Source organism: Salmo salar, chromosome 05 (assembly GCF_965601325.2).
Source record: "Salmo salar chromosome 05, fSalSal1, whole genome shotgun sequence".
Taxonomy (NCBI): Eukaryota; Metazoa; Chordata; class Actinopteri; order Salmoniformes; family Salmonidae; genus Salmo; species Salmo salar.
Window position 1 is genome coordinate 28,215,779 of NC_138295.1, and position 23,714 is coordinate 28,239,492.

The window sequence follows — 23,714 nt, forward strand, 5'->3', positions numbered from 1 at the left end:
TCCTGACTGCCATCACCATGACGCAACAGGAACTGGGATTCGTCGGACCATGCAATGTTTTTCCACTCCTCAATTGTCCAGTGTTGGTGATCGCATGCCCACTGGAGCCGCTTCTGGAATCCAGTGTGGTTGTCTGCTACAATAGCCCAGTCGTGACAAGGATCTGAGTTGTGCTTTCCTGAGATATCGTTCTGCACACCACTGCTGTACTGCCTTGTTATTTGTCTGTTTGTGGCCCGCCTGTTAGCTTGTACAAATCTTGCCATTCTCCTTCAACGAGCTGTTTTCACCCACAGATGTTTTTTGTTTGTCACACCATTCTCAGGGCACACCCTATGCACTGTTGTGCATGAAAAGCCCAGGAGAGCGATCGTTTCTGAGATATTTGATCCAGTGTGCCTGCCACCAACGATCATACCATGCTCAAAGTCACTTGTTTTGCCCATTCTAACAGTCAATCGAACAGTCACTGAATGCCTCGATGCCTGTCTGCCTGCTTTATATAGAAAGCCACGGCCACGTGACTCACTGTCTGTAGAAGCAATCCATTTTTATGAATGGAGTGGTGTACCTAATAAACTGGCCTGTGAGTCTATATTCCACACTATGAGCTGGGAATAATACTGTGAAATTGTGAACATTTATGATAATGACATTTTAGTGTAAGAGCTGTTTGAAAAGATCGCCTGAAATTTGACATCACCAGGCAGTAATTAGTAGATAGACCAATAAGACAGAGAGTTCCAAACCTTTCTGCCAATAACAGCTAGTTTTCAGTTTTCCCCTCCCCATTCAGACCACTCCCAAACAGTCCTAGCAAAATTGTTGCTTGAGAAAATATTCTTTGCTAAGAAGCTATTTTTGTTAATTTTTTACCACTTTAATTCAAAACAATCACAGGAAGGTACTTAATTGCTACCTAGAAATTATATGATATTTAGATAAAAACGTCTGCATTAGGCCTTTAAGGTACAGCCCATATTGTTTGTATGTCATTAGCCCTGACAGTGATTAGGATTTTGTTATCACTTTTGTAAATATGATCTTTCATGGTGGATGGTGGAGCACAAAAAAACAGCATGGTTGTCACATTGTGATTCTGATTCTGTTGAGGGAAGTAAAGTTATCTGCTAACCCCATTTAAAGGGGGCTTACATTTTCAGTATGACATTTTTGGGGGCTATTTATACGTAACAGGAAGGAGAGCGAAAGACAGGAAAGTACATTACCTGATACTCTTGAATCCAGAGCTTGTCAGATAAAAGGAGAGAGAGAGAGAGAGAGAGAGAGAGAGAGAGAGAGAGAGGAAAAACAAGTATTATAGAAGTGTTACTACAGAGAAAACATACACAGACAGCATGAAGAGGAAAATACAAATGAATTTGAACTATGAATGTTTCACAGCTGTGTGTGTGTTAAGGATCTGCTTGAGCTAATTATCAGGCTTGCCTGGTGAGATATGTTGCCATAGCAGTAGTGGCATGCTTTCATTCCTAACAACACACATCCACCTATTAAACCCTCCACATAAAGTAAATAACAATGTACAGTACATTCACATAGAACATCTAAAGAACCCAGTTTATAACTGTATAGGTGGCAGCTGCTAACAAACACATGCTCAAACATTAATATGCTGTGTTTTTAGCGCTGTCTGAATAGCATTCTAGTGTCAACTTTTGCACTTAGTTACACCAGCTATACAGCAGCTACAACTATAAGCGTATTTTCCATTCAAGAGTCATGTAGCGTATTATCCTTCAGTTTACTACAAAGGTGTTTCTATGCATTCAAGTGCTCCTGGGAGTTTACTTCCATGCTTTGTTCCAATGATGAAGTGGTTGAATAGCTCCTGTGTACTCTGAGGACAATCAGCTACATGACTGATAGTTGTAATGTATAGGACTCCTGGTTGTGTACTGGGACGACAATATGCTGAAATGCTCCTGGATGTGTACTGGAAGAAAAAAACAGCAGCGGAGAGCAAAGCAATAACAGCGGTGTTTAAGACTCCCATGCAAAAACAGAATCGCAATGTGTCTGACAATAGTTGGTCCAGGGAAGCGGTCTATTCAAGCCCCTTCGTCAAGGTCTCGCCATGTAATGTGATTAAAGGTGCTTTATGCGAATTGAAGTTATTCAGAGAGCCCTATAAGAAAGGAATAAGCTCCCAGTTCCTGTTAAGAATAGGTAAATGGCTGCCTATTCATCCCAGGAGCATCTACGGCGAGGAATTTGTTTCCTGATGGGGGTTAAACAGGAAGGAGCTGAAAGGGATAGGATTTTAGTTCTCATTGAGGCAGAGATTAATAACATCAGGAATGCAACCCCTCCTATCACCCCAGTGCAATCTCATCTCTCTCTCCTGGTTTTTAACCAGTCAGCTTCATCCTCTGGATGGGATAACTGCTGATGAGGAGAACGTTTTGTAAATATGTAATTAGGGTTTGGAGAGCCGGGGTCTGTTTCAACAAGAGGGTGATGTCACCGAGGGGGTTTGGTCTCTATTAAGGCACAGTGAAGCTATCATCTCGGAGACGGCTATACCATTGAGACAAAGCTGAATAAGACCTTAGTACTAGCTGTCCCTCTTTTCCCTTAATACCTTCCTTTAGTTGAGTCGTAGAATAGGCGGTAGGACTCTATAAAGTGCATATTTATATTGTACTGTATAAAGAAAAAATTTGGCATGGGTCCTCAGAATCTGAAAAAGTTCTACAGCTGCCCCATTGAGAGCATCTTGACTGGCTTCACCTCCGCATATTACCTCAATTACCTCAACTACCTCGTACCCCTGCACATTGACACGGTACCAGTACTCCTTGTATATAGTCTCGTTATTGTTATTTGATTGTGTTACTATTTCCTTTTTTATTTTATGCAAATGTTTCTTACTTTTTAACTGTGTATTGTTAGGAAAGGGCTCGTAAGAAAGCATTTCACGGTAAAGTCTACACCTGTTGTATTCGGAGCATGTAACAAATTTTATAAGTAGTTAGAATCACTTCTGAAATCCATTTTCAGGTGGATTGGGAAAGAGAAAATGGTGATGTGCAATGAAAGTGAAATGGAATGGGTAATTTAGAAAATTATTTCTTTATGTTTCATAGGGTTATATAATGCAAACATTTGATTGAGAGCAGGCACATTTCTTCCAAGCTCTTCAACACAGACTGCATTCAAGATACTGTTGAAAGCAACTCTTGGGCATATTCAGGAGCATTGATGGAGAAGAAATTGTTACATTCCTGCCTCTTTGTACTGGTTCTCTGCCGACTCACCAATGGTGCAGTGCTCTCCGGTCCAGCCCTGGTGACAGTCACATTTGCCCTCTCGGCAGACACCGTGATCTGTACAGCGTGGGTGACAGTCCCTCTGGTCGCACTCTGAGCCTGCCCATCCCTCCTCGCAGTGACAGGTCCCACTGACACACACTCCATGGGGGCCGCAGGCCACAGTGCACACCTCTGACACACAACCAAAAACAGAGTCGTCCGTCATACATTGGACAGACGTGTGCCATTGTAGTGTACAGTAATTCAATCTTACAGTACTTGTATGAACATAGTGAATAGGACATTTTTTCTGCTGTCAGTACATTAGTTACACTGCCACAGCTGAATCGTAATCTTTACATATTGATTGAATAAAGAGGCACACATTTTTTCACTCCAAATTCAGATGTGATGGGAGACAAGGGCACATTTTCCTGCGACAAAAAAAACAAAAACAAATTTGTTTTGTCTTTTGTTGCTTCGTTTTCATTTATTTAACTGGCAGAGCAAACTAAACAAGGCTTTTACATTTGCCGTCAGTTATCCCCAATGATTTCAGCTTGATCCTGGAACGTTAAATCCCACAACATTTACAAGAGACTGAAGTAAAAGGCTAGCTTGAGACATCTTTAGACCTACACGCTTTCGAATAAGCAGGTCAACTCACTTATTTTAGCCACCAAGGACCACAAACAGCATAAGACCAACTACTTAAGCAGATGTCTCTATGTAGTCAGGCAGCAGGCGGTGTGGGTGAGAAACTCTCATTACTGAATCCACAGGTAGTAGGAGACCAAGGAGAGTGCTTCAGTCACTGGCATGCTACAAACCATACTAAAAGCTCCATTCTATTATTGAGGGAAAACCACATGAAACCATGAAGGGAATGGTTTATTCACAGGAACTGACCCAGTATTGCCTTCAGAGGCTCCAGAACACTTTGAAATGTCACCACAGCAGCCGTTCATACAGCAAGAACAGACTTCCTAAGATTTTAAAAAACCTTACTTCAAGTAGGATACAGGAAAAAACAGTCCGCCACCCACCCATTAAAAGTACTTGAGTAAGTTTAAGAAAATATCGACACAAATCTAGTCCACCTAGCACCCTTGTGAATATCCTTGAGGTTAACACGTCAAGGTTTCAAAACTCACACATTTTTCTGTTTTCCGCTTACAAGCGAAACCACCTCACCTACCTTAATTTGCACTTTTTTAATAGGTTGCTTTCATCTCCCTCTGAATGGAGTTTTTCTTCGATTGACAGACCTTGGAGGGTCTCTGATTAAGCTTAGACGACACTCCAGAATTTTAACCATGCCTCTGGAGGGGGATCATTCGATTCCAAGGGCCCCCTCCCCTCCCAAAGAATCCATGAAATCAATTTTTCATTAGCGCAAAGGTGTTTATCTGCTTTTAGCACGCCCCTGACTCCGGCACGATGGCAGAGTGGGTGGCCGATCTATGCCACGCCGCTTGTTAATTAAAGTTTATTTAATTGAAGTGGAACTGCTGAGATAATTAAGAGAGAAACCTTGACTACTACCCAGGTGGGCAAACACAAGTTTGGACAGCTGCTTAAGTAAGCTAACCTCACTCCCTTCAATGTAAAATGTTTAACATCGACCGCCAATGGATGTTTCATGGCAGGAAAGAGGGACTCTGTCCTGAATTTCAAAAGTATTTCACAGAATAACAAATGGCCTTACTTTGGATGTTGTCTGAAAGTGAATAAATTGAGACAAACTCCCTGGTCCCCTAAACTCCCATTATTTCTTCCTGCCAGCAGTCTAGGTTTTCATCTCATCCATCATTTCAGACTTACAGTACACCCTCTTATGCAAAACCCCTCAGATTTCAATTGCAAAATCAAGTAAACGTGCGGCTTAATCAATTTTAGCTCCAGATAGTTAAAAACCCAGTAGGTTCCAATGTGACGCTACTCAATTTGGGTCTCCAACTGTGAACTGCAGATGCAGGTACTAATTCGGCACTACGATTAGACTAAACTAAATAACCCCATTCTAGAGAAGGACATTGCGTATGAATCACCTGGTCTTTTAAACAAATGAACCGATTACTAAAACCAAAGCACAGCCCTCAAACTGGTAAAGTACCTACAAGAAAACAAACGAATTGTCTAAAATGTTCCTCATATTAATGAGGACCATCATCCTTTTCCTCACTGGAGGTGCCTCCTCATACACAACACAAAGCCAGACAGCTAAACCCGAAATAAAAAGTAAGAGAGTGTTGTCTGACCTAAAGAGCAGTCGGAGCCTGTCCAGTTAGCCTCACAGACACAGGTGCCTGTCTCGGTGTGGAAGGTTCCGTGGCTGGAGCACTGTTCAGGACACGTGCTCTTCAGGATCTCACAGCCGATTCCGCCCCAGCCCGGGTTACAGTGGCATTCACTGTGGTGGCAGGCTCCATGGCCCGAGCAGGTCGGATCCAGACAGTCCGCTAGGAAAACAAGAGAAAGGAAAGGGGATGGTTCAACTATTGTATATGGGATGACTTAATCATGAAATAAACAACTAAACATGTGAACATGCTCCATAGCCAGCTTATTACTGGTACAGCCTTTCAGCAAACACATACAGTATATTGATCTCAGCGACTCATTGAGAATAATTTGGTTCTAATCATAGTGCCTTCAGAAAGTATTCATACCCATTGGCTTATTCCACCTGTAGTTGTGTTACAGCCCCAAAATAATGTTCACCTATCTACACACAATACCCCATAATGACAAAGTGAAAACATATATATTTTTTAAATTTAAGCACATTTATTGAAATTTAAATACAGAAATATCTAATTTACATAAGTATTCACAGCGCTGAGTCAATACTTTGTAGAAGCACCTTTGGCAGTGATGACAGCTGTGAGTGTCTAACATGCTGACCACACCGCTCGCGTCGCAAAATAAATGTACACATACATGTTATTCAATCATTGCATCCACACTGCTCGCGTGCCACAGCGAGCGTCTGTGTGGCCAGGCACTAAAATAGAAGTTGGTTCTATTTGTGACACTCAACGTGCTGCAAATCCTGCCTCTCAAATCTCCCCATTGGTTTTTAGGAGCATATAACCACGTGGGTGATTGAAAGATGAACTGACATCCACACTCCAGTCGGTTGTAGTAATGCACTGTAAAGTTGGTTGCCAACTGTCATTTAAAGTCCAAAGAAGAAAAAGGAGGAGGAGAGATGACGAGAAACGAATTCGGTTTACCGTTTTATCTGTGGATTAATTGTCGGAGGCGAGGACCTTGTGCATTTCAGGTAAAATAACAACCCAATGTTTATTTACCAGGACAAATTAGCTAGCAAAAGCAAGCTAGCTAGCTAAATTACCATAAATGTTTAATGTTTTTTGACCTGTCCCCAAATTAATATAATTGGTTCAGAGTTTGTTTTGATATTTCAATCTGCGTGTCCTGATCGTTTCTGGTGTGGGGAACAAAATCAACGTGCGCGCGATGGCGAGTTTGGTCAGCATGTACGAGTTTTGCACACCTGGATTGAAAAGTATTTTCACATTATTATTTTTTTTTTATTATTCATGCTCTGTCAAGGTGGTTGTTGATCATTGCTAGACAGCCACATTCAAGTCTTGCCATAGATTTTCAAGCCACTTTCAGTCAAAACTCTAACTCGGCCACTCAGGAACATTCAATGTCATCTTGATAAGCAACTCAAGGGTAGATATAGCCTTGTGTTTTAGGGTATTGTCCTGCTGAAAGGTGAATTTGTTTCCCAGTGTCTGTTTGAAAGCAGACTGAACCAGGTTTTCCTTGAGGATTTTTCCTGTGCTTAGCTGTATACTGTTTATTTTTATCCAAAAAAACTCCCTAGTCATTGCCGATGACAAGCATACCCATAACATGATACAGCCACCACTATGCTTGAAAATATGAAGAATGGAACTCAGTAATGTGTTGGATTTGCCCCAAACATAACGCTTTGTACTCAGGACATAAAGTTAATTTCTTTACCAATTTCTTTGAAGTTTTACTTTAGTGCCTTATTTCAAAGAGGATGCATGTTTTGAAATATTTGTGTTCTGTACAGGCTTCTTTCTTTTCACTCTGTCATTTAGGTTAGTATTGTGGAGTAACTACTGTACAATGTTGTTGATCCATCCTCAGTTTTTTCCTATCACAGCCATTAAACTGTGTAACTGTTTTAAAGTCACCATCCCTGAGCGGTTTCCTTCCTCTCCGACAACTGAGTTAGGAGGGACACCTGTATCCTTTTGGTGACTGGGTGTATTGATATACCATCCAAAGTGTAATTAATAACTTCACCATGCTCAAAGGGATAGTCAATGTCTGTTTTTTATTTTATTTTTACCAATCTACCAATAGGTTCCCTTCTTTGTGAGGCACTGGAAAACATCCCTTGTCTTTATGGTTGAATCTGTGTTTGAAATCCACTGCTTGACTGAGGGACCTTAAATATAATTGTATATGTGGGGTATAGAGATTAGGTCGTCATTTAAAAATCCTGTTAAACACTATTAATGCACACAGAGTGAGTCCATGCAATTTAGTATGTGACTTGTTAAGAAAATGTTTACTCCTGAACTTATTTAGGCTTGCCATAACAAATGGGTTGAGTACTTATTGACTCAAGACATTTCAGCTTTACATTTTTTATGAATTTGTAAACATTTCTAAAAATATAATTCCACTTTGACATTATGGGGTATTGTGTGTAAGCCAGTGACAAAGAAAAGCTAAATGTAATAACTTTTAAATTCAGGCTGTAACACAACACAAGGGTTGTAAATATTTTCTGAAGGGATTGTAAGGCAAGACCTTGTACTATCATCAAACCAGAACCCAATGGCCAGTTTGAGTACACTGACAACATTGTCCAACCGTTCCTGCATAATTCCACAATAGCACTTGTGTACTTTCTCTCTTAATTCACTTCACAATGAGCGCAAAATATTTATTCAATTACTCCCTTGACTCAATAAGATTTTACACATTGGGTCACTGATCTGCAGATGTAAATCTGACAAGTGACTTGCCTCTGTCTGAATTGGGATCAATGAAGTTAAACTGACTGAACAGGGGGAGAAGAGGTCGAGGGGATAGCGAGAAGAATTTTCGATAACGATGAGAAATAGACCCAGACTGAGAGATATTGACTCTCACAGGGTTCTTGTTCGGGAGCGCACTGAAGCAATCACATTGGATGGACAATTCAGAATCAATTCCAATCCATAGCTGTGGTGGCTAAATGGTTGGAGGGAGTTAATGCATGCAGAGTATCGATGTAGGAACAAAAGGAATTATTTGCTTGGTGAAGTTGAAAAGAGCTATTGTTTAGGTTGTATAAGTACTGTATACATCGCCGGCAGGCTGGGAAATCGAACGGTGACACTACATATTGTTGTGGTGTACCTTGGTGACAGTTGCTTCCCTTGTGGCCGGCATTACACACACAGTTGCCCGTCACACAAATCCCATGGCCGCCACATTGGGGGTCTACACACTGGGTAGTAGGCACGTCACACTCCGTGCCCTTCCATCCACTGTAACACTGACAGCGTCCCCTGGTGTACTGGCCATTACCACTGCATAGGACGGGACAGGCAGCTGTTGTGGGAAGAAACAATGTTACTCAACAGTATATTAGTTACTCTGGACCCTGATCTCTCTTTTGACGAACATATCAAGACTGTTTCAAGGACAGCTTTTTTCCATCTACGTAACATTGCAAAAATCTGAAACTTTCTGTCCAAAAATGATGCAGAAAAATTCATCCATGCTTTTGTCACTTCTAGGTTAGACTACTGTAGTGCTTTACTTTCCGGCTACCCGGATAAAGCACTAAATAAACTTCAGTTAGTGCTAAACACGGCTGCTAGAATCTTGACTACAACCAAAAATGTTTATCATATTACTCCAGTGCTAGCCTCTCTACACTGGCTTCCTGTTAAGGCAAGGGCTGATTTCAAGGTTTTACTGCTAACCTACAAAGCATTATATGGGCTTGCTCCTACCTATCTTTCCGATTTGGTCCTGCCGTACATACCTACACATACGCTACGGTCACAAGACGCAGGCCTCCTTACTGTCCCTAGAATTTCTAAGCAAACAGCTGGAGGCAGGGCTTTCTCCTATAGAGCTCCATGGTCTGCCTACCCATGTGAGAGACGCAGACTCGGTCTCAACCTTTAAGTCTTTATTGAAGGCTCATCTCTTCAGTAGGTTCTAGGATTGAGTGTAGTCTGGCCCAGGAGCGTGAAGGTGAACGGAAAGGCACTGGAGCTACGAACTGCCCTTGCTGTATCTGCCTGGCCTGTTCCCCTCTCTCCACTGGGATTCTCTGCCTCTAACCCTATTACAGGGGCTGAGTCACTGGCTTACTGGTGCTCTTCCATGCCGTCCCTAGGAGGGGTGCGTCACTTGAGTGGGTTGAGTCACTGATGTGATCTTCCTGTCTGGGGAAAGTGGGTGGGGTTGTAAGTGGGTGGGGTTATATCCTGCCTGCCTGTTTGGCACTGTCCGGGGGTATTGTCGGATGGGGCCACGGTGTCTCCCGACCCCTCCTGTCTCAGCCTCTAGTATTTATGCTGCAGTAGTTTATGTGCCGGGGGGCTAGGGTCAGTCTGTTATATCTGGAGTATTTCTCCTGTCTTATCCGGTGTCCTGTGTGAATTTAAGTATGCTCTCTCTAATTCTCTCTCTTTTTCTTTCTTTCTTTCTTTCTTTCTTTCTTTCTTTCTTTCTTTCTTTCTTTCTTTCTTTCTTTCTTTCTTTCTTTCTTTCTTTCTTTTTTTCTCTCTCTCAGAGGACCTGAGCCCTAGGACCATACCTCAGGACTACCTGGCCTGATGACTCCTTGCTGTCCCCAGTCCACCTGGCCGTGCTGCTGCTCCAGTTTCAACTGTTCTGCCTGCAGCTATGGAACCATGGCCTGTTCACCGGACGTGCTACCTGTCCCAGACCTGCTGTTTTCAACTCTCTAGAGACAGCAGGAGCAGTAGAGATACTCTGAATGATCGGCTATGAAAAGCCAACTGATATTTACTCCTGAGGTGCTGACCTGTTGCACCCTCGACAACCACTGTGATTATTATTATTTGACCCTGCTGAACATTTGAACATCTTGGCCATGTTCTGTTATAATCTCCACACGGCACAGCCAGAAGAGGACTGGCCACCCCTCATAGCCTGGTTCCTCCCTAGGTTCTGGCCTTTCTAGGGAGTTTTTGCTAGCCACCGTGCTTCTACACATGCATTGCTTGCTGTTTGAGGTTTTAGGCTGGGTTTCTGTACAGCACTTTGTGACATCAGCTGATGTAAGAAGGGCTTCATAAATACATTTGATTGATAGTCCATTGTATAGCTGAAGTGTTGACACAACCTTAAATCAACCAATCACTATCTTTCCATGCTACAGTACAAAGGACTGGAGTACAACACTTCCTCTCTAAAATATTTGATTTGAACGATTAGTGCTAACCCTGACTATTAGTCTAAACCTAACCCTTAGCCTAAACCTAACCCTGAACTTTAGCTTAAGCCTAACCCTAAACTAAGAACAAATATCACATGCACATGGTAATTATTTCGGAAAATATAGCCAATATTTGTCCATTGAAGCTTGCTCATATATTGATTGCGATATCAATAGATAGATGAGGAGTTGGGAAATAGATACCTCTTGAGCAGTATGGCCCAATGAACCCTGGGAAACAATGGCAGGAGCCGGACACACACTCTCCATTCCCATAACAGTTGTGTGAGCACTCCATAACCGACTCTGTTGGGACAAAAAAACGTTTTCTAGGATTACACCAGCTATGGTGACACTAGCTAGGTTTCCATCCAATTGGTGACAGATTTTCATGTGAATATTCTAAAAACCATATAAAAATATGCACATTTTCCCACCAGAGATGTGTTTCTATTAAACTGACTTGGTGCGGATAAAAGTCTATACGTGATGACGTAGTGCATATAAAAATTACTTTTGCAGCTAAATTCCTGTGTACCAAATAAATATAAGTTAAATGGGTTTCCATCGCATTTTCAACTCTACCGATGGTTTCGTCACACATTTTTTTGCATTATGTAGCAATTGCGCCCACTCTGGTCTTGGCATGTGCGCTCTAGCCAACAGCTTGCAGATACAGTGCGGGTAGGATAGCCTACATTTTGAGATTATTATGGATTATGTTTATTTGTCAAATGGCATCGATCATCATGTCACCAGAATAAGACCCTTGATATTTATTGGAAAGTAGCATCACGCTCATCACTGTGCACTTTTTCTACCCTGTGAAGTTCATCATAATTTATTTAATTTGTAGCCTAATAAACAGCACGGTCTCCCGAGTCGTAGTGGGAGGACCACACAACATATAATTGCGTGACTCCAAATTTACTTCGATATGATGGTTAACCGGGCACTGATGACGTGGGTGTCGATTAAGGCAACCCCTCGCACATCTCTGATTCAGAGGGGTTGTGTTAAATGCGAAATACACATTTCAGTTGAATGCATTCATACTAGGTATGCCCCCTTTCATTTCCCTTTCCAATTATATCACTATTTGCACATAAATACGTTTCCACCACAATTTCTCGCATAATTCATTTTACAGACACAAAAAGATCCCACCATTTCTAACGAACAAATTATCTGTGGACATTTAAGAAATTGTACTGACATTTCCTGTTTTTAGCAGCGTCAGGTAATTAATCTGCATGAAATGGTTGGATAGAAACCTGGTTACTGGCATGGCATACTAGTTCATACTTTTTTCAGTCAGATGTTCTTGCACAAGATTGAGATATCACACCTCTAAAATGTGCCAACCACACATACAGGGGTTCAAGCAAAAATCCCATGACTGAAATTTAAATCAATCTCAGATTGATTGTCTGGGGCCAAGTTAACCTCCCCTTTTATGTAAAAAAAGTCATGACCATCAAGATTTTAGGGAAAGAGGATAATTTTGTACATGTTTTAAACTGAGAGTTTGACCAATTCCAGTCCTTTTCAATATTGGAAATACAAATTTAAAAAATGAAGAAAAAAATATTTTCATCCCTGCATTTATCATTTCATTACATCATCCAATATCAACACATTATCAATATCAACAAAATATCGATATCAACACAATATCAATGTCAACACATTATCAATATCAACACAATATCAATGTCAACACATTATCAATATCAACAAAATATCGATATCAACACAATATCAATGTCAACACATTATCAATATCAACACATCAACACATGATCAATATCGACACATGATCAACTTCAACACATGATCAATATCAATACATTATCCATATGAACACATAATCAATATCAATATCCCCACAATATCAATATCAACACATTATCAATATCAACACAATAGCAATATCAACACATATCAATATCAACACATATCAATATCAACACATATCAATATCAACACATATCAATATCAACACAATAGCAATATCAACACATATCAATATCAACACATATCAATATCAACAAATGATCAATATCAACACAAATCAACATCAACACATTATCAATATCAACACAATATCTAACACATTTGATTGGATTGGATTTAATATCACTACTATGATGTCACATACTATTCCATCTTACATTTCCACACAGCCACATTAGCTTATTGCAGTGTATCCCAACCCTGGTCCTCGAGTACCCCCAACAGTACACATTTTGCCCTGGACAAACACACCTCATTGCAGGCTTGATGATTAGTTGAGAAGTTGAATCAGGTACGCTTGTCCAGGGTTACAATAAAATGTGTACTGTTGGGTGTACTGGGGGATCAGGGTTGGGAAACACTGGCTTATTGCATGAATGTACAGTGTACTCAATGTTGGTATGTGTGCATCTCTCATCAACTGTAGCCTGACAACTCCCATGCCATCTTGCCCATCTCAAATGCAACCCATCACGAACATTTTACATTTCACAGTGTATTTCTAGTTCTTTGACATTTCTTTCTCCACATGAAAATCTCATGACTGATCATGCCCACACAAGCAACGGGATCAATCTTTGTAAATCCTCTCTCTGAGTTGAAGTTAATCTGACATATCCCACTGACACGTCTTCTGTTCGTTCAACAGACCAGCGCTCATAATGGGCACTCCCCCTAGGCTGGGAGCTCCTTCGATTGTGTTAAGAGGGCAAACTTTTTAGTTTTTATTGCTTTTGAAGACTTGTATTGGATGTACACTACTGGGCTGTCAGTTTCTACACATCCGGGCAATTTTTACCTTGGATTTCGATAACTTCATATCTTTAGAAAAGTATCGATAGAATTCCCTAATGCAAAACATTAACTTAGCATGTTTTCTGTTTTCCCACAGTACAATTCCTGAGCCAGCACAAAAATGATAAGCCTAAGGGATAGCGATATTCCTGCAATGTAGAGACCCTAAAATGTGCATAACACAATTCACAAAGCCAACAGCCCAACAACACATTTTGCTTGCATTATATAGTCTGTAGATGCTGTTTAAATTCTTGGTTAATGTATGTATATGTTGATCTGGCCTGTCAACTACCCAGTTATTCTCTTAGTTGTGGAAAAAGTTCTCCAAGTGCCTTTTCCAGCAATTCAATATAATTGAAAATATTCACCTCATCCATTTTTACATCAATTTTCTACATTATTTCCATGTTATGCTTACCCAGGATGATGGTGTTGTATGATACTGTCTCCAGGCTCTTCCCATCATTGTAGAAAGCCAGATGCCACACCCCAGAGTCCAGATACTGGATGAAGCCAGCTTGGTGGAGGCTGACCTGGCGCTCCATCCGCCCCCTGGTCTCCTGCGCCGTGGGAGCCCACTTCTCTTTGGCGATGAGCCTGCTGCCATCCAGCAGCTCCACAAAGTCATACTGAAGAAAGGTCAAGCAGAGGTCAGTTGGGACTAAGTAATTGGTCACTTCATGACATATGATGTGCGACAAATGATAAAACATTTACAATAACAGTGACATTCTGTAGTTCCAGGTGCATAGAGGGAAAATCTCTGTTTAAAAAATGTCCTAATTATACATTAAAGGAGCTAGCCAGAATTGAATTGAGTCAAAGTAAATTTGAGTTTTCCAGAAGTCTGATTCTTTTCATTCTATATGCTAACAGTGTTTCATTCACACAAATGAACACAACACAGGGAGTTGAAAGTAGAAAAGGACACATTAAAAAAGGATTTAGTATCGGAAATAGGACCTACAGGGGACACAACACCAAGCATCCCTCCAACTGACTCAGTATGGATAGGAAATAAAGCATTAAAGTAAGGGTGAGAGAAGTCAACACTCAGTGGTTTAAACCCTTTTGAGAGGAGCTGAGGAGCAGAGAAGAGATATTGACCTGTGGATGTAGGCCGTTTTTTATGTGTTGGTGGCCAGGGGGCGAAGTAATAAAAGTCCAGAACCCAACCATTCCTTTACTCCCAGGCCAGTGTGTACATCTTGATTGCTTGGCAAAGGCTTATCTCAATCTAACAATAGGAGCAAATAATAATGAACAAGAGGCCAAGCCTAGCCAGGCTAGCCGATGAACCACAAATAATTATTAGCTATACCTGGGAATTCAAACTAGTGTTGATAATTTCTTCACAAAACCTAGCTAAAGACAATTGATGAATCATGCAGAGTAAGACACTTACTAACAAATGTAGTTTTATTATTTTCTTTTGAGCAATTGGTGACGCACTTTAAAGTTGTTCCTCTCCTCAAGCTGTGAATGTAACCAACGGTCAATATCTCTCATTGGGGTCTCATTGGGGTCTTTCATGCTAAGTTAAGTAAACGCATCGATTTATCTCCCTGGCAAATTAACGGACCGTTTCTAAGGCAGTGGCGGTTGACTTTGTGTCTAGGCATTGACAGTCTTGAGCGGCCTGCGAAGCAATTGCCTTGGACATAAAAGGAGGCTTCTCTGTTTGTTGTATTTGATTTAGTTGGGTTCCTTCTTTCTTTTACCTTGGAAGAGTAATCCCTTCTTTCCTGTTGTCATTTGTATTTAACTTTTTTTTCATTCGATAGTGGCCCAATTTCCGGCACGCGAAAGAGGCTCTTCTTCAAGTCAAGTCAGAGAATGTCAAGAAGGTGAGGTTGAAAGATTTTTCTCTAGGGTGAAGTGGAAAATAGCCAGGTCATTCCACAAAAATAGTGCCTTTTGTGTCCCTTTGATATTTTAAGATAAAAAATGTGCACCAATATTGAATTTTGAAATTAAGTGCCCTTTAATATAGACCACATGGAAAATTCAATCAATCTTTTTTAAGGCTTGCTAAAGTGCCAAAATTCTGCATTTTGACATGTCCCCCTGTCACTTCTAGGAAGATTTGAACCCACTTACCACCAAAGTTTTCACCATCATTGACCTAGTTCTTTTTTTAAAGTAATTTCTGAAGATTCTTTTTTTGTGTGTGTGTGATTAGTAATTAATCTACATCTGTCTCATTTTAAGGTCAACCCAGTTACGTGAACTGACCTCTCATATTAATATGGTAAAACTATTCCCTTAAACATTTTGTTTTTTCAAAAGACAGATTTAAAATCTATCTAATAGTCAAATCATGGTGTAAAAGCAGGTGGTTCTACTCTTTTTGGCCATTTTATGTTGTTTTGTGGTGGAAAACTGAGCGGGTCATGCATAACATGGCTAGAAATGTTTTAACAATAACATTTGTTTGGTGAAGCTTGCATTCAATTGACACTGTGTTGCACACAACAAGCTTCCATTCCCCCTGTCACAATTTTTGGGTGATTTAAGATGAAATTGTCAAACCTGTTACAGTCAACCCTGTTACTTTATTCGGCACTTAATTAGGGACTTATGTTGTTTATTAACTTGAACACGTGCTCTATATGACAAAATGTTACAATTAAGTGAAATCAATGTTTTTTTTTCTTCTTGAAAGGCACCAGTCTGGTGGAACTACCCAGCCATGACCTCTTTATAATTTTTTTAATTTAACCAGGCAAGTCAGTTAAGAACAAATTCTTATTTACAAGGGAACCAGGGAACGTCAGGTTAACTGCCTTGTTCAGAGCAACATATTTTTACCTTGTAAACTCGGGGATTTAATCCAGAAACCTTTTGGTTACTGGCCCAATGCTCTAACCACTAGGCTACCTTCTGCCCCAAAGTGCTAGAATCCAGTCGTTCCATTGTAAAAACTTTGTAAAAATAAGACTGAAAAGAGGAATATTATGAGCATGGCAAAAATCATCCAGTCAGATTTTTACAAATCAAATCAAATCAAAATGTATTTGTCACATGGGCCCAATACAACAGGTCTAGATTTTACAGTGAAATGCTTACTTACAAGCCCTTAACCAACAATGATTTAAGAAGTTTTAAGAAAAATAAGTTGCTTGATAAGTAAAAAATAAAACATTTAAGTAACAAGTAATTAAACAGTAGTAGTAAAATAACAATAGCGAGGCTATATACAGGGGGTACCTTTAAAGAGTCAATGTGCGGGGGCACCAGTTAGTTGAGGTAATTGAGGTAATATGTACATGTAGGTAGAGTTAAAGTGACTATGGATAGCATAACAGAGGGGTCTGGGTAGCCCTTTGATTAGCTGTTCAGGAGACTTAGGGCATGGTGGTAGAAGCTGTAAAGCCTTTTAGACCTAGACTTGGCGCTCTGGTACCGCTTGCTGTGCGGTAGCAGAGAGAACAGTGTATGACTAGGGTGGCTGGAGTCTTTGACATTTTTTAGGGCCTTCCTCTGACACCGCCTGGTATAGAGGTCCCGGATGGCAGGAAGCTTGGCCCCAATGATATACTGGGCCATATGCATTACACTCTGTAGTGCCTTGCGGTCCGAGGCTGGAGACCGAGCAGTTGCCATACACCCTACCCAAGTAATGTACCATTTACCTGTGTGTGAGATGGCGGGAGACCCTTCCTCCCGTAGGCCCCAACCAGTGCATTCTTCTGAACAGAGATGTTGAACTTGAGGAAGCGTGGCTGCTCCATAGCCAGCCGAGATCGCCAGAACACCCCAGGCGGTATTCCCTGACCTACCCTTCGGCCCACTTCCACTTGCCCTGTGTCAATGGAGTTGTTCTCCTGATGGACCGCACCAGTCCTGCCTGGAGGGGAGAAAGAGAGGGCACTGAGATAAAGCTAGATGGACATTTTGTGAGGTCGATAAAAGCTCACCACAGTTGTATACAGTTTTCATCTGCATTGATTCCATTTTCAACAAAATAATACAATTTCTCAATATTACCTTAATTTAAATAAAATTATGCAGACAAATGACTCCCAGTCTATATCCCTGGCCCTCAAACTGTAGATATGAGTCTTGTTCATTAGGTACAGCCCAATGTGTATCCCGGGCCCTCATAGATATGAGTCTTGCTCATTAGGTCAGTCAAACATGGAAATACCAGACAGCTTCAGTAGTTCCAGGTATTTCTATTTCCTGGTACAGTTGATGATAGAAACGTCTTTATTCCCATTCAAATAGACCTCAGCTGATTGCTCCATTATGAGACTGGAACAGATTGTTTCACCATTGATTATTATATATTTTTTTGACCTGGCGAAGATCAGTTTCAGATCGAAACGTAGTCAATAAAGCGGTGAATTGGGAGCTTAATGAGTGTGCGGGCCTTCTTGTTCTTCAACATTGATTTCCCTATCTTTTGTGTGGAACTTGTGATTCACTGCTAAATGTCTAGGATCTAAATGTACTAGCTGATTCATTACCTGGTACAATAACAAAACAACAGGACAAGGAAGTGATGCTTTTAAAAGGTTAGCAAGCAAAAAAAAAACACTTGAACATGAGTCATTCTCACATGAAACGCTAAATGCCCTACTTACTGTATACCAAGTGATACCATGTTTAAAGCATTTTTGTCTGATATTTATTTCAAAAACCACTTAGGATAAATATCTTTCTTACAATGGACCTCCAGAGTTTTTGTTTGGTTGAAATAAAGACACATTATTACAAAATACTGTGCAGTATTGCAATGCATCACTGGATCAATATGGAACTTTGCACACACACTGCTGCCAGCTAGTGGCCAAAATCTAAATTGTTCCAAAACTGCAATATTATATTATGGCCTTTCTCTTGCATTTCAAAGATGATGAAAAAAAATTATTTGAAAATGCGTGTTTTTTTTTGTTTGTATTATCTTTTACCAGATCTAATGTGTTATATTATGTGTTACACATTTCCACAACTTGCAAAGTATTTCCTTTCAAATGATATCAAGAATATGCATATCCTGAGCTACAGGCAGTTCAATTTGGGTATGTAATTTTAGGTGATTATTTTTTTTTAATGGTCCAATCCTTAAGAGCTTTAAATTAAATCAGCGGCCTTTTTCTGTAAAGGTGAAGAAAGGTGGCATGCATGTGGCAGACATTGCATACAAAATGACAGACACCTACTGGTAAAGGCTGAATGTGGTAAAGCTGTTTGGACTCTGTCGATTACAATTCAGAAGGTACCTACAGTATAGGATAGGCTACAGTCTGGGACCGTTTTTGTGCTGAGCCATACACATAACATTCACAAAGCAAAATGGACAAACAACAAGCATCCAGTGCAATTAAAGGCTAGAAACATAATCAGAAATATGGTGTGTTCCTTCCCCAAATGTAATCTACAGATATAACAAGTAGGTAAAGAAGTAGGTAAAGGGCTAAGGTCCTTACCATAGTCAGCTGAGAGTACTGTCACTATGCTTGGTTGAGTGGTCAAAGCATTCCCCCCTCCGTTCTCAACCGCTGGTTTGTTTTCCGTTTCTTGAAGTTGCCAGTTGAGGCCGAAAAAGTGCATTGCTGTAAAGTGAACAAAAACAGTGGAATATGCTAGGGTTAGGGCAATCAATCAAATCATTAAAAAACGAAATACATGCTGGACAGCATTTCTAGGAAAAAGAGATCAGACAATACATCATTTTGTGGCCTGTGGTGGCCTGGCAGTTAGCACCCCCGCACTCAGCACATGAAAGTGGTCAGGACTCAGTTCCCTCCCTCTTTCCTTCCTTCCCTCTTTCCTTCCTATACTTCCCTATATCTTCAAGAAACATGCCTGAAAAATACTAAAGAGTAGGAATTATTTTGTACTAGGTTACCTTACTATGGGTGCGCCACATGTAGGCTAAGTGCTCTACTGTAAAACCCAACAGGGGCCAGAGACGGCAAGCTCAATCAATACTGAGGAGAGGAGGAACACTCTCGTGTCTCTTTGGGGAGCGCTGTTCATCAACACAAACAGCACTGCATCAAAGAGCGCAGCAGGACGTTCTATTTACAAATCCAAACATTGTCATCAAACAGACAGGAGGAGGTGGACTATGTGCAGCAACATAATGACAGCCCAAATCAGAGCATCTGGAAACCCCAAGTGTTTGTATTTGTGTGCGTCAGAAAGAAGGTCAAATAGGCTTCAAGCCTCAAACCCTCTAATTCTCTTGCATAACCAACCAAATCGCTATTGTTCTTCCTCCAACCCCTGTCTCTGAATAGATTGCTATTAAGCTGCATGTCTTGTTGTTTGGGGAAGAACACAGTGAGAGGGCGAGGCTCCTTCAAAGATCGCCAGCCGGGGAGTTGTGCTGAGGAGGCAAAACTCTGATTTCCCAGTGTTTTGATCTGAGGTGGAACTTTTTTCAAACGGGCAGGGGAGGGTATGGGGTATTTACTGCTTAAAAAACATAGCTAACTCACAAGGGATGAAGCAGAATCATAGAGAATATGGAATGGGAGAGAGACCGAGAGAGAGAGACAGAGACAGAGAGCGAGACCAAGGCAGAATGACGTGTGCTTGTACGTATGTATCGGACTGTGTTCTTATCTGTGGGCTGGCAGAGGCGGAGTGTGCTAGTGCATACATAAGCTATTTAAGACATCGCACCTGGCAGGTGTTTTGGCTGCAGATGAAAGAGAGGAAGGTGAAAAACTCAACCTGAGGCAACTGGCAAAGAAGGCCTGTATCTGTTTAACTCACACACTCACAACCAAAAGAACACAGGAAACACACTCATGCACTCACGAGACCACACACACACAAACGCAAACACACACACCTTAAAGCCATTGGCGCACTCATAAGCCGTACATGTGGAATGCAGAAACAAGACAACCCACCAAACATGCACAGCAAAATCAAACGCAACTAATGACAGAGCACGATATCATGAATCAAAAAACATGGCGGGTGCAGATGATAGAGATAATATACATGGATATTAATATGGCACTGTAACGGCCCTCTGCTAGAGAGCACTCTCCATACTTTTTCTCCATTGCATCATTTCTCCACAGACATATTTCTCTCTATACGAGCATGTTATCCTCAACTCCCTTCAGCACCATGAGAATCCTACGACAGTTCAGGGGAAAGTCACACAGCCCAAGATTAAGAGAGTGTATGACTCAGGAGGACAGAAAGGACAGATAAATCTCCACCCATTTTATCGCTGTGGTCAAGCTGCTAAAGATTGGTGTAAAAACCAGACAAAGCCCCTTCTGAAGGGGAATTTTGTCCTATGGGTGAGGTTGATGCGTTAAACTAAAGCCTGTGTTCCTAGCTTCCTGGTCGAGATGAAAGCACTTCCTGGAAGAGATTTTGTTGCACCAGAAAATCTTTATAGCTCTCGATTCCTCACATCCTCTCTCATCGCCCCTTCTCAAAACGCTTTGGTGAAGAAGGCTTTCAACTTCTTAGGATAGTTCCCTTTTTTGGGGGTTATGCCCCATTAACACATGACGTTGTCACAATGTTGCAAATCGGTTGTGAGAAGGTCAGTCATGACAAGTGATATCCTTGTGATAACCTAATGTGACTAGGGTGCTGGGCATTTTGTTACTTCTGACAATGTCATTGTAGGGTGTCGAGGGGGATTACAACTGTGTCTGTCTTTCAGGGCTCCTGTGGGGCTGGGTCATGTCAGTGACATCACTTTGTGGGGTTGGGTCATGTCAGTGATGTCACTCTGTGGGGCTCGGTCATGTCAGTGATGTCACTCTGTGGGGTTGGGTCATGTCAGTGATGTCACTCTGTGGAGCTGGGTCATGTCAATGATGCTGCTCTGTGGGGCTGGGTCATGTCAGTGATGCTGCTCTGTGGGGCTGGATCATGTCAGTGATGTCACTCTGTGGGGCTGGGTCATGTCAGTGATGCTGCTCTGTGGGGCTGGATCATGTCAGTGATGTCACTCTGTGGGGCTGGGTCATGTCAGTGATTCTGCTCTGTGGGGCTGGATCATGTCAGTGATGTCACTCTGTGGGGATGGGTCATGTCTGTGATGTCACTCTGTGGGGCTGGGTCATGTCAATGATGTCACTCTGTGGGGCTGGATCATGTCAGTGATGTCACTCTGTGGGGCTGGGTCATGTCAGTGATGTCACTCTGTGGGGCTGGATCATGTCAGTGATGTCACTCTGTGGGGCTGGGTCATGTCAGTGATGTCACTCTGTGGGGCTGGATCATGTCAGTGATGTCACTCTGTGGGGCTGGATCATGTCAGTGATGTCACTCTGTGGGGCTGGATCATGTCAGTGATGTCACTCTGTGGGGCTGGGTCATGTCAGTGATGTCACTCTGTGGGGCTGAGTCATGTCAATGATGCTGCTCTGTGGGCCTCCCATCAGGTTAGCAGGATGATGCAGAGCCCTTGCCATTGGAACTGCCATAATCTGAAACAGTTTCAAACTGTGTCATTGGGGATCTGTAGGATGAATTGTCTCTGTATCTGACTGACATATGACAACGACAGATGGAATAATATTCTAAGGTCTGCTATCTGTTCAGCAAGATCATGCCGAAAGAGCAATACACATTTAGCACAGTTTATAAAGCCATCAGGTCAGTCAACACTGATTCAGCTGACTCAAAGCCATAAAGTCCAGTCAACTTGTCTATTAGATAGTTTAGTTTAATTGACTGGGAAGAGCAACAGATATCCAGTTTTGTAACTTTAGTGTGTTGGGTGCTGTCGTGAAGTCTCTACTGAGAACTGAAGGCTGGTTCACCACTTAAGTTGAATGGCAAGCCATTATTATTTGCAAGGATAATATATTTGAAAGGCCTAGTTGTAGTACAGTAGTTGTCCAGCTAGTTCTTATGCTCTTTTCTATCCACAAATGAATCTTTGGAGAGTGGGTGTTAAGAGGAGTGCTAAAGCTCCTCTACAACACCACAATGCTCAAGGCTTGCTTAGTCGTCTGTTTATACCACAGTATATAGAGCATAAGCAGAGCAATGAGGGAGGGTCATCGTGAACTACGCACTATTACAACAATGTAAACAAGGAGGGCCCATAGTCACAAGGAGGGCCCATAGTCACAAGGAGGGGCCATAGTCACAAGGAGGGGCCATAGTCACAAGGAGGGGCCATAGTCACAAGGAGGGGCCATACTACAAGGAGCGGCCACAGTTGGAAGGAGAGGCCATGATCACATGGATGGGCCATAGTCACAAGGAGGGGCCATAGTCACGAGGAGGGGCCATAGTCACGAGGAAGGGCCATAGTCACAAGGAGGGGCCACAGTTAGAAGGAGGGGACATAATCACATGGCTGGGCCATAGTCATAAGGAGGGGCCATAGTCACAAGGAGTGGCCATAGTCACAAGGAAGGGTATAGTTAAAATGATCTGCCATAGTCACAAAGGGCTGCCATAGTCATAAGGTGTGGCCATAGTCACAAGGAGGGGCCAAAGTTAGAAAGAGAGGCCATAATCACAAGGAGGGGCCACAGTCACAAGGAGATGCCATAGTTAGAAGGAGGGGCCATAGTCACAAGGAGGGGCCATAGTCACAAGGGGGCCATAGTCACATTGAAGGGCCATAGTCACAAGGAGAGGTCATAGTCACAAGGAGGGGGCATAGTGACAAGGAGGGGCCACAGTCACAAGGTGTGGCCATAGTCACAAGGGAGGGCATAGTTAAAATGATCGGCCATAGTCACAAAGTGCTGCCATAGTCATAAGGTGTAGCCATAGTCACATTGAAGGGCCATAGTCACAAGGAGAGGTCATTGTCACAAGGAGGGGCGATAGTTACAGGGAGGGGCATAGTCACAACGATGGGCCATAGTTACCTATACAGTAGCAGAGCATGATTGAAAGCAGGACAGCCATGCCCACTGCGCTCAGGGCGGTGCACCTCCAGGAGCAGTGCTTGGGTGACTTCTTGAACTTGAAAGCCCCTCTGGAGAGGGTGTTTCTGGGTAGGGGACGTGCCGGGGTGGAGTACACCGCCCCAGTTGCCATGGTGTAACCTGGGGATGCCGTGCCGAAGAAAGGGGTTGTTCCTGTGCCCGTCTTAAAGAGGAAGTGTCTAGGGAAACAAACCAGAAAAATACAAATTCATATTAGAAAATGATGAATACAGAAACAAATATATATTTATTTGG

At 41.9% G+C, this 23,714-nt stretch overlaps 1 protein-coding gene across 4 annotated transcripts in view; it reads right to left on the reverse strand.

Moving 5' to 3' along the window:
* The window catches only part of si:dkey-237h12.3 (teneurin-3), a 153,952-nt gene that overhangs the window by 48,515 nt on the left and 81,723 nt on the right, over positions 1 to 23,714 (reverse strand). For all 4 annotated transcript variants that reach the window (XM_014199203.3, XM_014199200.3, XM_014199202.3 and 1 more), the window contains 9 exons: positions 23,400 to 23,638; positions 19,008 to 19,133; positions 17,208 to 17,422; positions 13,991 to 14,201; positions 10,963 to 11,064; positions 8,697 to 8,891; positions 5,537 to 5,737; positions 3,282 to 3,467; positions 1,230 to 1,250 (listed from right to left, as the gene is read on the reverse strand). In XM_014199203.3, coding sequence (XP_014054678.2) covers positions 1,230 to 1,250; positions 3,282 to 3,467; positions 5,537 to 5,737; positions 8,697 to 8,891; positions 10,963 to 11,064; positions 13,991 to 14,201; positions 17,208 to 17,422; positions 19,008 to 19,133; positions 23,400 to 23,638 — 1,496 coding nt within the window. The remainder of the gene's footprint in view (positions 1 to 1,229; positions 1,251 to 3,281; positions 3,468 to 5,536; positions 5,738 to 8,696; positions 8,892 to 10,962; positions 11,065 to 13,990; positions 14,202 to 17,207; positions 17,423 to 19,007; positions 19,134 to 23,399; positions 23,639 to 23,714) is intronic.